Genomic DNA, 12,226 nt, shown 5'->3' on the forward strand with positions numbered 1-12,226 from the left:
CTCTCCCACCTAAGCTGTCAGTGGCTTGGAAATCAATTCTGTTTTCCCCACAGGACCCCACAGTATCCTGCTATCCTGTTACCCCATTAGCACCTGCTGGAGGGAAGAAGAGAGAAAGGGAAGGGGAGAAACAGGAAGCTGGGAAGGTAAACTGTCCCCGTGCATGAGGACCCGAATTCAAATCCCAGCACCACGTAAAAAGTTGGGCATGGCGTGTGCACACAGTGTACACACACACACACACACACACACACACACACTCACACACACACACACAGTGAGCTCGAGGACAGCTTGTGCTACACAAAATCCTGTGTCAATTTAAAAAGCAAAAGGAACACATCTATACTTAGTAGCCAGCATCTTTTGATCGGATCAGACCTTTCCCCTCTTGCTTCATTTCCCACTGGACTCTAGACAATGACTCTAATCTCTAGTGTATCAAATATGTAAATGTGGTCGTTATAGAGCATATGTAAATATAGTCATTATGCCGTCTTATGGATGGCACCTGCTCTAATTTACATGCTTTTAGGCTTTTTGTCCGAAGATTTATTTATTCATGTATTTTATGTTTATGAGTGCTCTGTCTTCATGCACACCAGAAGGAATCCATTACAGATGGCTGTGAGCCACCCTGTGGTTACTGGGAATTGAACTCAGGACCTCTGGAAGAACAGTGAAGCACTCTTAACAGTCCGAGCCATCTCTCCAGTCCTGCTTGTTAGACTTTTATCTTCAATCTGCAATATGACTTTCAAACACATGCATTGCTAGGTGGAAGCCGCGCTCGTAGCCACAAGTGCACTTCCCTGGTAGGGGCATCCAGGTAGCTACCATCTCTCACCCATTCCAGACGATACTGCAATGAACATCTGGCTATTCATTTAAGATCTATCTATCTATCTATCTATCTATCTATCTATCTATCTATCTATCTACATCTATCTATCTACATCTATCTATCTATCTATCTATCTATCTATCTATCTATCTATCTATAATTTGCATATACCTGTCTTTTGTATGTGTGTGTGTAGTATCAGGAGAGAATCTTGAATGGGTTTGAGACAGGGTCTTCTTGGCCTGAGACTTTGGCTTATCACCTAGGCTGGTTGGTTGGCCAGTGAGCCCCACCTTTCTAGTGATGGGATCACAACTGTGCAATGCCAGGGTGGGTTCTAGGGTTAGAACTCAAGTCCTCATGCTTGTGAGGCAAGAGCTTTACTGACTGAGCCATCTCTCAGCCCTGGATCCATGTATCCACGCACACACACACACACACACACACACACACACCCCACACATGGAACAAGATTTCCATGTGAACTGAACATTAACTGACATGTTAATGTTGATCAAACATTAACATCCTGTTCCTTATAATTCCCACGCTTTTTAAGACTCCCACCAGCCACACACAGGCTTCCAGTTTCACAGCCTGATGTTACATTTGTGTTGTGGTTTCCATACAAGGCATTCTCCAGAAAGGCTGGTGCTGGAAGGCTTGGTCCCCAAGGAGATGAGGCACCTGGTCTGCGACACACTGCTACGTGGTCAGCCTCACCTCCCCCTCACAGCTATGGAGCCAGGCAGCTCTGAAATGAAGAATTGCTTCTAAGCATAGAGGGGCAGTCTGATGAACATGCTTGGACCTTCCCAGAGCTCCACCCCATACACTGATGGGCAGGAAGCAGCATTCTCATCTCTCATATCGACGACATGCTGGGGAGAAGCGCATGAGCATTTCCTTTATTCTTGTTCAGCGTTAATATTAATATTATAGCTTTTCTTTGTTGTTGTAGCTTAGGGTTTTTTTTTTGTTAACATGTCAATGATGCTTATATTAGTCTCTTATTCTGTTGTAGATTTCTTTCTCTTTTCTCCCTCTGCCCCTTTCTTTGGGGCAGGGTCTCATACAGTCCAGGCTGGCTTAGAAAGCACTGCAGAGCTGAAGGGGACCCTGACCCTCCTGCTTCCACCTCCAGAGGGCTTTGATTACAGGAAGGTGCTGATACTCCTAGCTTAAAATGACAACTTCCCCCCATTGATGGGAAGCAGGGCTTTGCACAGGCCAGGTAAGTGTCCATCATAGGTTGCATCCCTACTTCTGCATACTTGGAATTGTCTGTTTTCTTCATTAAAAAGGTGTATTTTAAATTTTATTCTATGTGTATGGATATTTTACCTGCATCTGTAACTCCAGTTCCAGAGGCTGTAACTCTCTCTTCTAACCTCTGCAGGCACCAGGCACACACAGACGTTCATGCAGCCAGCTCGGTGCTGATGCTATAGAGCATAACTTGAACTTCAAGCTTACTTTCTCAACCACAATAAAAACCAACACTAGGAAGAATGTTTTATGTTTTGTTTTGTTTTTTTGAGACAGGATTTCTCTGTAGCTTTGGAGCCTGTCTTGGAACTCACTCTGTAGATCAGGCTGGCCTTGAACTCACAGAGATCTGCCTGCCTCTGCCCCCTGAGTACTGAGATTAAAGGTGTGCACCACCATCTCCCAGCTAGGAAGAATATTTTGAGACATCCGAAGACAAGGAAGGCCAGGCTTGAGGACCCAGGGTCTTTGAGAGCAAGGGTGGTCAGAGTTAAGTCTAGCCTTACCTTCTTTTCTCTCAAGACACCTACCAAGTCATGAGCAATAGCAACATGACGCCTTAGTGGTTTCCTATCTCACTGGGCTGTTGAGACAAATGTCACTAGGGCAGCTCAGACACAAGGGGAAGAAGTCGTAGACAGTGTGAGAGCTCAGAGTGTGGCTAGAGATTGTGGATGGTGTTGCTTCCGGGAGAATTGCTGAAAAGCTGGGAGGGAACAGGAGAGAATTCAAGCAGAAAGGGGTTCCTTAGCAAGAAGTCAAGGAGAGAGTTACCCCTCAAAGATGGGGAGCCTTAATCAGTACCCTAGGCTTGTGGGGTTGAGAAGGCAGCTTAGAAGATAAGAGTGTTTGCCAAATAAGCCATGAAGACCTGAGTTCAAATCTTCAGCACCCATGTAAAACACCTGGATATGGCTACATGGGCATCTGTCACCTCACCAGTATGGGGGGGGGGAGAAACAGGGTTGCGAGGGCTTGGCGGGTGCCAGCCTAGGTCTAGGTTTAGTGAGAGACCTTGTCACAAGGGAAGACAGTAGCCAGGGGCAGAGCAGAGCACTCGGTCCTTCTGTGGACTCTGCACATAGATGCACACAGATGCATGCATACACCGCTCCCGCCATGCGCAGATGAAACAAATACTCCAGGATTTCACTGATCCCTAACTTGGAGTAAGAGCAAGACAAACAGAGACTGCACCATGTCACATCTTAATCCCACATTGGATGAAGGATTTCTTCTGCCATCAGAGCCTGCCAGGAGAAAAGCATCTCCTCTAAGGAGGATGTAATCTCCCGGAGTTTCTGCATCGTTTTCAAACACAATAAACAAACAAACAAACAAACAAAAACAAAACAACGACCAGATGTGTATAGAGATACGACCAAAGGGTCAGAACCCAAGACCAAAAGCCAAACAAACCCCATGAGAATCAGAGATCAGAGCCAGAAAGGGTCTCCCGGCAATGGAAAACAAGGTAGAAAGAGCAGGCTGAAGAGGAAAAGATGCCACTTAAACTCAAAGATGATGTCAACAAAAGTCAAGCAGAAACTTCAGAACTGCAAAATAAAATGAGCAAGATTGAGAACACAACGCAGAGCTCAGCAGAACCACGGAGAGGACGCGGTGACAGAAAAGATCAGTGGGTTGAAGGGCCAGTCAGGAGATGCGGCTCAAGGAAACTGGGATAAGGTTTTGACAAAGAACAGAACCAAGGCTATTCATGGTAAAAGAGCTAACATACATGTCATGGGAGCCACAGGAGGGCTGGAGAAGGAAGAAGTAAAACACAGTGTTTTAGGGGAAACTGACATAAGACTGTCAGAGATGGATTAAGGATTAAGAAGTTCTGTAAAACCATGTAGGGCACAGAGCTGATCATCCCTGGGCTTGGCACAGTCCAGCTGCTCATCCCTAACTTAGGGCAGGAGGGATAAAAGATATTTAAAGAAAAAAACGATAGAATAATCAAAGCATATTCTCTAAAGAGAACAAAGACTTATGGCTGAGTCTGCATCTCAATATAGAATTCCATTCCGGTGAAGAAAAAGAAAACTCTTTAAAAAATGAAGGTGAGGATCTGGGAGCTTTCTTAATGGGCAGAGTGCTCACTGTGTGAACATGAGGGACTGAGCCCAGACTCCAGCACTGTGTGAACATGAGGGACGGAGCCCAGACTCCAGCACTGTGTGAACATGAGGGACGGAGCCCAGACTCCAGCACTGTGTGAACATGAGGGACTGAGCCCAGACTCCAGCACTGTGTGAACATGAAGGACGGAGCCCAGACTCCAGCACTGTGTACTGTGTGAGCATGAGGGACTGAGCCCAGACTCCAGCACTGTGTACTGTGTGAGCATGAGGGACTGAGCCCAGACTCCAGCACTGTGTACTGTGTGAGCATGAGGGACGGAGTCCAGACTCCAGCACTGTGTGAAAATGAGGGACGGAGTCCAGACTCCAGCACTGTGTGAACATGAAGGACTCAGCCCAGACTCCAGCACTGTGTACTGTGTGAGCATGAGGGACTGAGCCCAGACTCCAGCACTGTGTGAACATGAGGGAAAGAGCCCAGACCCCAGTACTGTGTGAGCATGAGGAACTGAGCCCAGACTCCAGCACTGTGTAAAAAGCCAGGAGTAAGAAGAGTGCCTGTAACTGGAAAGTGGGGTGCAGGGACAAGGTGAACTTCAAGGACTTCCTTGGCAGCCAGTGTAGCCCAAACAAAAAGCTCCAGGTTCAGCGAGAGATCCCGTCTCAAAGAACAAAGCCAAGGCCAAGCCCCGATCTCCCATGTGCACAGACAAGTGGATGCATCCATACGTACACATACTCATATAGCTCAAGAGTGAAAATCAAATGCAAATGAAGCAAGAGCTGTGCTTTTGCCATCAGCAGACCTACAGCACAAAATGCCGTGTGGAAGCATGACGACTCAGTGAGGATGCCCAGCGACATACAAGGGCAAACACACGCCGTCTGGCTCGTCTCGGCACATGTGCTAATTATTGACATCAACAGCCATCAGGGGTCCATATTACGATTTTTACAGTAATCACTTAAAGAATGAAAAGGAATGCAACCATTTACATTCTCTTATAATAGTATTAATATAAACAGAATAAACCTTCTGGTTACAAGACAACGGTTGGGCTGGTGGGATGGCTCAGGGGGTAAAGTCTCCTGCTGCCTGACAGCACAAGCCTGCTGATCTGAGCTCAATCCCCTTGATGCATGTAAAGGGGTGGAGAAAACCCACAAAGTTGTCCTCTGTCCTCCACACGTGTCCTTTGACATATGCTCCCAATTAAAGTAACAGCAACAACAGAGATTATCAAATCAGACTTTTAAAACTGACATGCTTTGTATGAGATCACTTTGAAAGATAAAGCAAGATAACCTGGAAACATTGCAAGAGAAACCAATGGAATAGCAAATCCCAAGCAAAAAATAATAATTGGGAAAACCCACATGACATAAACACGAGGAAAGCTGGAGCAATTCCAGACAAACTTTAAAATAAAAACCACGGCAATAGACTTAGGAGAACACATATATTCTGCCAAAGAATCTATCGATCAAGGTATAATTTGTCAAATATAATAATATAAATTATAATAAGGTAAGTGTGCTCTTTCCAGGTTCATTTCCCGAGAACTGGCTCAAAATAGGGATCAAGACAGCTAGCTGAGTCTCTGCTAGACAACTTAGGACCTAAAATTCAAACACAGGGTAAAAAGCAGTAAAGAAAGGGGCTGCTGAGACGGTACAGTGGGGAAAGAACCTGCCACAGAAGCGTGAGGGCCTGAGTTCAAATCTCCAGAGTCCACATAAAATTGGATATATCTCTAATCCTATGTTCCCACTGGGGGCAGAGACAGCAGAAGCTTCTGTGCCAGCTAGCCTGGGGTGTGAAGCAGTGAGCAAGAGGCCTATTTCCAACAAAGTGGAGGTGAGGACCAACTCTTAAGGTTGTCCTCGACCTCTACCCAAGCTCCTTGACAGAACAGAGAGAGAGAGAGAGAGAGACAGGCAGACACCACATTTTAAGAGAGAAAGAGAAAATTTAAAAGGAATAATAAGCACCATTGACTGAGCCTGATTCCCTGCCAGGCAATGCAACACCTCAAACACCAACAGCTCTGCAGCAGTTCAAACAAGCCAGCGGTGGCATATCCAGACTCGGCGGTAGGAGTGTTAGAGACCGCGATCCTTCTGATGGACAACTGACCTTTCCTGCTGCCCACTCCAGCTCCAGCTTCCCATGCAGACAGATGGGCTGATCCTCCATACGAGCTCTGGGAGTTTGCAAAGTCAGAAAACTCAACATTCTGTCACAGCTCTTACATGGTGAGCACCTGCACACGCCAGGCAATTGCCCGGATCTGTTTCCTCCAATGCTTCCAGTGACCCTGGGGGATGAAAGTACCTGCCCCACGTTTCCTAATAAGTGATAAACCCAGGTTCAGGTCTGAGCCAAGCCTGGGCACTGGCAATTCGTGAGTCATTCCTGCTTGCTAAGTGTTTCCTGTTCTGCTGTGGTTCTGTACGGTGAGCTGTGGTTTTGTTAGTGACTTACTGGGGCAGAGGAGGAGGAGGAGGAAGGCAGACCTCTTCAGTGTCTTGAGGGGTTTGAAGAGCTTCTCCTGGCTATGTTCTCATTTTAAAGAAGATAGAAGTTAATACATCTTCCACCTAAAGAGTGTCCACTCTGGGGCCAAGGACTCTTGGCTACCGTCAGCTTGTGCCATCCTGTGAAGCAGGCAGAGATGACGCCACTAAAGTTCACAGTGACCTGGCCTCTTAGCAGCGAGAGAACCGGGACTCACTTCACTCTCAGTCTGGTTCCAAGGTGTGAACTCTGAGCCACAGCGTGCAGGAGAATGGGTTGAGCTTTGGGGAATCCTGTGTAAGCAGGACGGCCTGAGTTCAGAGCCCAGCACCCATGTAAAAAACCAGGTGCAGTCCTGCGAGCTTGTAACCCCAGGGCTGTGGGAGACAGGCATGTGGATTGCTGGAATTTGCTTTCAGCCGACTTCCAGGCTCATGGAGAGACCCTGATTCAAAGGAAAAAGGAGGAGGGAACCTGATAGAGCAGAGCATCTAGCATGCTTCTTTGACCTCTGTGTGTGCATGACGTAGGTGCGCGCACCTGCACACCTGCACATATATAACACAGGCACACATGTGCGCGCGCGCGCACACACACACACACACACACACACACACACACACACAGAATAGATGAGGCTTTGAACCCAGGTCCCACCTTACAATAAAATCTATTCCCTAACCTACAGAGTCCCAGACTTGCATCTGCTACACGGGCTGAACCCTCAGCTACCCCCTCTTATCAGCTGTATGACATGTGACAAGCAACCAAAGCCTCTTGAGCCTCAGCTATATGGATGGAGAACTAATAGAATCTTCTAGGCTGTCAGACTATCCTGAGGATTTAATCAGAGAGAGCATGTGCCAGAGAGTACGCTTCCAAGCATGGCTCAGGAACACTCTGTGTCCCATGGTCAAGGACTACGGGGTTCACCGAGGAAGTGGGGGACACTAGGACTTGAGACAGTCATTGCCAGAAACCACTGGTTCTTCTGCAGTTCAAGAGACCAAGCTGAGTCCTGCAATCTATGGGTGTGTGTGTGTGCTGGTATCCTCCCTTCCAGGCCTCTCCCCCAAAAGGCCTGCACCAGGGCAGCAGCTTCTCTCTTTGCAGGGGTGAGGGAACAAGCTATACACAGACAGGCTAGGAAGGGAGCAGGCCTGCGGAATGCATTTGCAAAATTCCACCCCAAAACAAAACCCTTTTCCCTGCCTTGGGAACTCTGCTGCCCCCACCTTTAGAACCAACTCTGGAATCAGCAGGAAAAGGGTTTCGAAGGCCCTGCCTCTTGGCCTTCTGAGGGAGGGACTGCTGCTGTCTGCTGGTGCTCCATTTATTATCCTTGTCACCACCCGGGTCCCCAGGGGCTGAGGCACTTTGGGGGAACCAGGGCTGCCCAGGAGCAGAGCTGACAGCTGGAGGCTGGGGGCGGGGCGACTTCAAAGGCTGGCAAGGATCAAAAGCAGATGGAAGGTCCCAGGCGGTGGCTCTGCACTCACCTTCCCTAGTACAGGGCTACCTTGGTTGAGCACAGGGGGCCCTCCCTGGGAGAAGGAGAGAGGACAGATGGGCCAGGCGGGCTTTGGAGAGGGCCAACACTCCCCGTCCATGGAGGGCTTGAAATCGAAGCCTGTTGACAGCAATTACAGGCTTCTGGGTAGACAGCTGTGGTCCAAACTCAGTCTTGCTGGCTGCTTTATCCCCATTTGATTTCAACTGCAAAAGCACCTGCTGATCTCTGTCAGCTTGGGTCCCATCTCCCTGTGATGGGGACAGGTGCTCACACAGGAAGCCGTCTTTTCCCCTCTCCTGGAGCTCTCAAGTCTGATCCTTAACCAGGTCCTGCCAAGTTCACGTACGTGGCCATCAGTTCCGGCCACCACCTCCTCTGGCCCGGAATGTTGCTGTGGCCTCCACACCCATCTCCCTGGGGCCACTCTGGCCTCCCTCCAGTGTGTTCTCTGTGACAGCTCAGATCTGAGCCCCCTTCGCTGTCCTTGCATGACCTCAGGTTGTTTCCTGTTGTTCTTGCCTTGAGTAAACCTTTGAACCAACCTTACTTGAGTATCTCCTTGTCAGGTCTTGTCGTGCTCCCTCTCATAAGAGGCTTTGCATGTGCTGTTCCCCTGTCTGCAATGCCATTCCCTGTAGTTCACTTTCAAAGGCCTCACCTCTCTTATGTTTGTCCTGAGTGGGGCTCCATCCCCATCTTTTAAATTCCACTAGCTACGTGGTGTGTGTGTGTGTGTGTGTGTATGTGTGTGTGTGTGAGAGAGAGAGAGAGAGAGAGAGAGAGAGAGAGAGAGTATTTAATTTCCATCCGTCTCCCCCACCACACAATGTAAGCTTTTTAATAGCAGGGATTTTGTCTAGTTAAAAGGTCCCCCTGCTAGTCCTCAAACCTCCTACGGGGATTTTAGTAGTGGTTTTCATAAATATTTGCGGCATGATAAATGAATGAACTCTGTGAATAAAGGCACCCATCCAGTCAGTATTTATTGTGTGCTTGTTAAATGTGCCAAACTGCCCGGGTCACAGCTTTTATTTGTGCTGGTCACAGCTTTTATCACCTCCCCAGACACTGCCTTGATTAACATCAACCACCCACCCACTCCGGCTCTCTATCTGGAGGGCAAGTGCGGAAGATTGAGCAGTAGATGCTACCCCCCCCCCACCACCACCACCACTCTAGGAGGCAGCAATGGTCCAGATGACTCGAGATGCCACTTCCATTAAGACTTCTGCCTGGCTGTCGTTCCTGGGGTGGTTCTGAGCAAGAGAAATGGGGTGAAACAGGCATGCCCAGAGCTGCAACAGGGAGAGGGAACCAGGGACAGCATAGGGGAATGTGGTGGCAGATCCTACTTACAAGGACCCCCTCCTCTCACAGTGACAGTCCAGAGAGGGCTCTGCTATCCCAGCTCTGTTGGGATCCTGCATATCCGGAGTGTGGACACAGCAGGCATAGACGACAGAGACCCAGGCCTCTACTTGATTAGCTAGGAATTGTTTGCCCCTACCCCACTCCACCTCAGGTCTTCCCCCCCATCTCATGTAGCCCGGGACGACCTCACCCTTATCTCTCAAGTGCTAGGAAAACAGGCATGCGCCACCATGCCTGGTTCACTCAGTGCTGGGGATGGAACGTAGGACTTGCTGCTGCCTCAGGCATCTGAGCACTGGTATTACAGATACATCCCTAGCAGGAATACATTTTATCCATGCTATTTAATCTTACATTTCCCTGCACTCTTTTTTTTTTTTCATCTCGTCTATTAAATACTTTGGTGCTAGTCAGGAGGTGGTGGCTCACACCTTTAATCCCAGGGCTCTGGAGGCAGAGACAGGCAGATCTCTTGAGTTTGAGGCCAGCCTGGTCTACAGAGTGACAGGACAGTCAGAGCTACACCGAGAAACCCTGTCTCAAAAAACTGAACCAAACTAAACTCAAACAATACCAACCCACCAACCAAACAAACAAAACACCTCAGTGTTCATTCTAGGTCACAATGCAACTGTCTAATTGGTTCTTTCATTGCTATGTAGTATTCCAGCTACGGCTGCCTGCAGCCCAATACTTGGGCTAGGCCCCCAAGTTTCCCAGGTGGTAAGTTAGAATAAATTCCCTTATGATTAGAAACAGCTTCCTAGTGCACAGTCATGTGCTTCTCCAGGAGTGATCCCCCCAAATGTAATTCCTGGGGCGCCTGATTTCAAACAGTATAATAAGTTTGCACAGTGCTATTGAGAAAGGGTCTTATTCACAGCACACTCCCATGCCATCACCTGACCCCAAACTTGCAGTGACCTGCACATTCAATGGCACATCCCACAGCCACCAACCTGGGCTCTACTGATGAACCTGGGCTCTAAGAAACTCCCAAATGTTTGTGGTCCGCATCAATTATTTTATGAGGGTTCAGAAAAATTTAAATATATGTATTTTAAAAGGAGGAGGGATGTTGTGGGATATTTGATCACACCATGAAACTCCGAGACTGTTAATAAAATTTACCCTGGCCACTGAGCCTTAGGGTCCTCCTGTCTCTATGTCCTTGGCACTGGGATCACATCTGTGAGTCACCATGCCTGATCTTTATGTGGGTTCCAGGACGGAAGTCAGTTCCTCTGCTTGCATGGTGAGCATTTTACTGACCAAGCCATCATCTTCCCAACCCCCAATGTTTACAGGTGACAATGACTGATCTGCACCTCCCTTTGTCACACTCTCCTGAGCAGCTGAGGCAAAGAGTCCGCCAGAGCCTGTGGCAAGCTCCCTGGGTGCCTGTTTTCCTCCCCAGATCTACTGCTTTCCAGCGCTGCTTCTCTCAGAGACCTTGATTTCCTCAGCGGTCAAATGGTGACATAGAAAGCTGGCTGGTAGCCTTTGCCGGGGGCTCTGGTGAGGGCATCGTGGTTGACTGTTGGCAAAATTCTGAGGACAGAATGTGGTACAGAGTCACAGCCTCACTTCTCTGTCCTCTAGAGAGACGGCACTGAGAACCCAGCTGCAGAAGAAAGTCCTCTCAGGTGCTGACAGGCAAAGCTGGGTCAAAGCCCCTGAAGTTGGTCTGTCTCTAAGATCAGGCCTCAGATTAGAGCAGTATGGGTTAAGAGGAGACCCATTCTGTCAAAGTGACCTCAGAGATACAAGGGGCATTGCCACTGCGGGACCAGCTCACTTTAAAGTGTGTGGCTGAGTCTTGGGGGGTGTACTGGCCTCTGTATCCTGCACCCCACACCTCTTCATACTTCATTCTAGTGATTTAATAGAGCAGCGTTTCTCAGTGCTATTGGAATTGAAACCAGCTTTGGGGATGTCCCCTGGGCCAGGCGGAACCTGCTAGAGAAAGGCCAGGCTCCAGAGACTATGCCATGGTGTGAACCAGGCCAGGGGATTAGGCGAATAGACTCCCAACTTTGCAAAATCACTTTAGCTCAGACACAAATGTGGGCCGAACAATTTCTGGGGTTTGGGAACTTCTGGTAGGGAGTTAGGGTGGGGTGGGAAGATGGTTCAGTCAGAAAATGCTTCCATGCAAGCGCGTGAGTTCTTGTTAAATTCCCAGGACCCACGTAAGCCAGGCACGGTGGTTTGTACTTGTAGTCTCAAGTGCTGGGGAGATGGCAGCTTTCTGGGGCTCACTGGTCAGCCAGCCTAGGCTAACCAGCAAGCTCCAGGTCCCAGTGAGAGATCGTGCTTCAGAAATAAGGCCGAGGGGCTGGAGAGATGGCTCAGAGGTTAAGAGCATTGCCTGCTCTTCCAAAGGTCCTGAGTTCAATTCCCGGCAACCACATGGTGGCTCACAACCATCTGTAATGGGGTCTGGTGCCCTCTGCTGGCCTGCAGGCATACACACAGACAGAATATCGTATACATAATAAATAAATAAATATTTAAAAAAAAAACAAAAAAAACAAAAATAAGGCCGACAGTCCAAAGGACAACTGAGGCTGAACTCTAGCCTCCATGCATGCGCACACGCATGTTCTCTCTCACACACC

At 48.5% G+C, this 12,226-nt stretch overlaps 1 protein-coding gene across 3 annotated transcripts in view; it reads right to left on the minus strand.

Annotated features, from left to right (window-relative positions):
• Eya2 (EYA transcriptional coactivator and phosphatase 2) overlaps positions 1 to 12,226 on the minus strand; it is a 156,627-nt gene that overhangs the window by 91,541 nt on the left and 52,860 nt on the right. The window contains exon 1 of one of the 3 annotated variants that reach the window (XM_041670427.1): positions 6,341 to 6,464. The exons of the other annotated variants lie outside the window; for them this stretch is intronic. Coding sequence (XP_041526361.1) covers positions 6,341 to 6,375 — 35 coding nt within the window. The 5' untranslated portion in view covers positions 6,376 to 6,464. Of the gene's footprint in view, positions 1 to 6,340; positions 6,465 to 12,226 lie in introns of those variants that run through there. 3 annotated transcript variants of the gene reach the window in all.

Source organism: Microtus oregoni, unplaced genomic scaffold (assembly GCF_018167655.1).
Source record: "Microtus oregoni isolate MIOR12 unplaced genomic scaffold, Mior012 000020F_ref0000438, whole genome shotgun sequence".
In the NCBI taxonomy this organism is placed as follows: Eukaryota; Metazoa; Chordata; class Mammalia; order Rodentia; family Cricetidae; genus Microtus; species Microtus oregoni.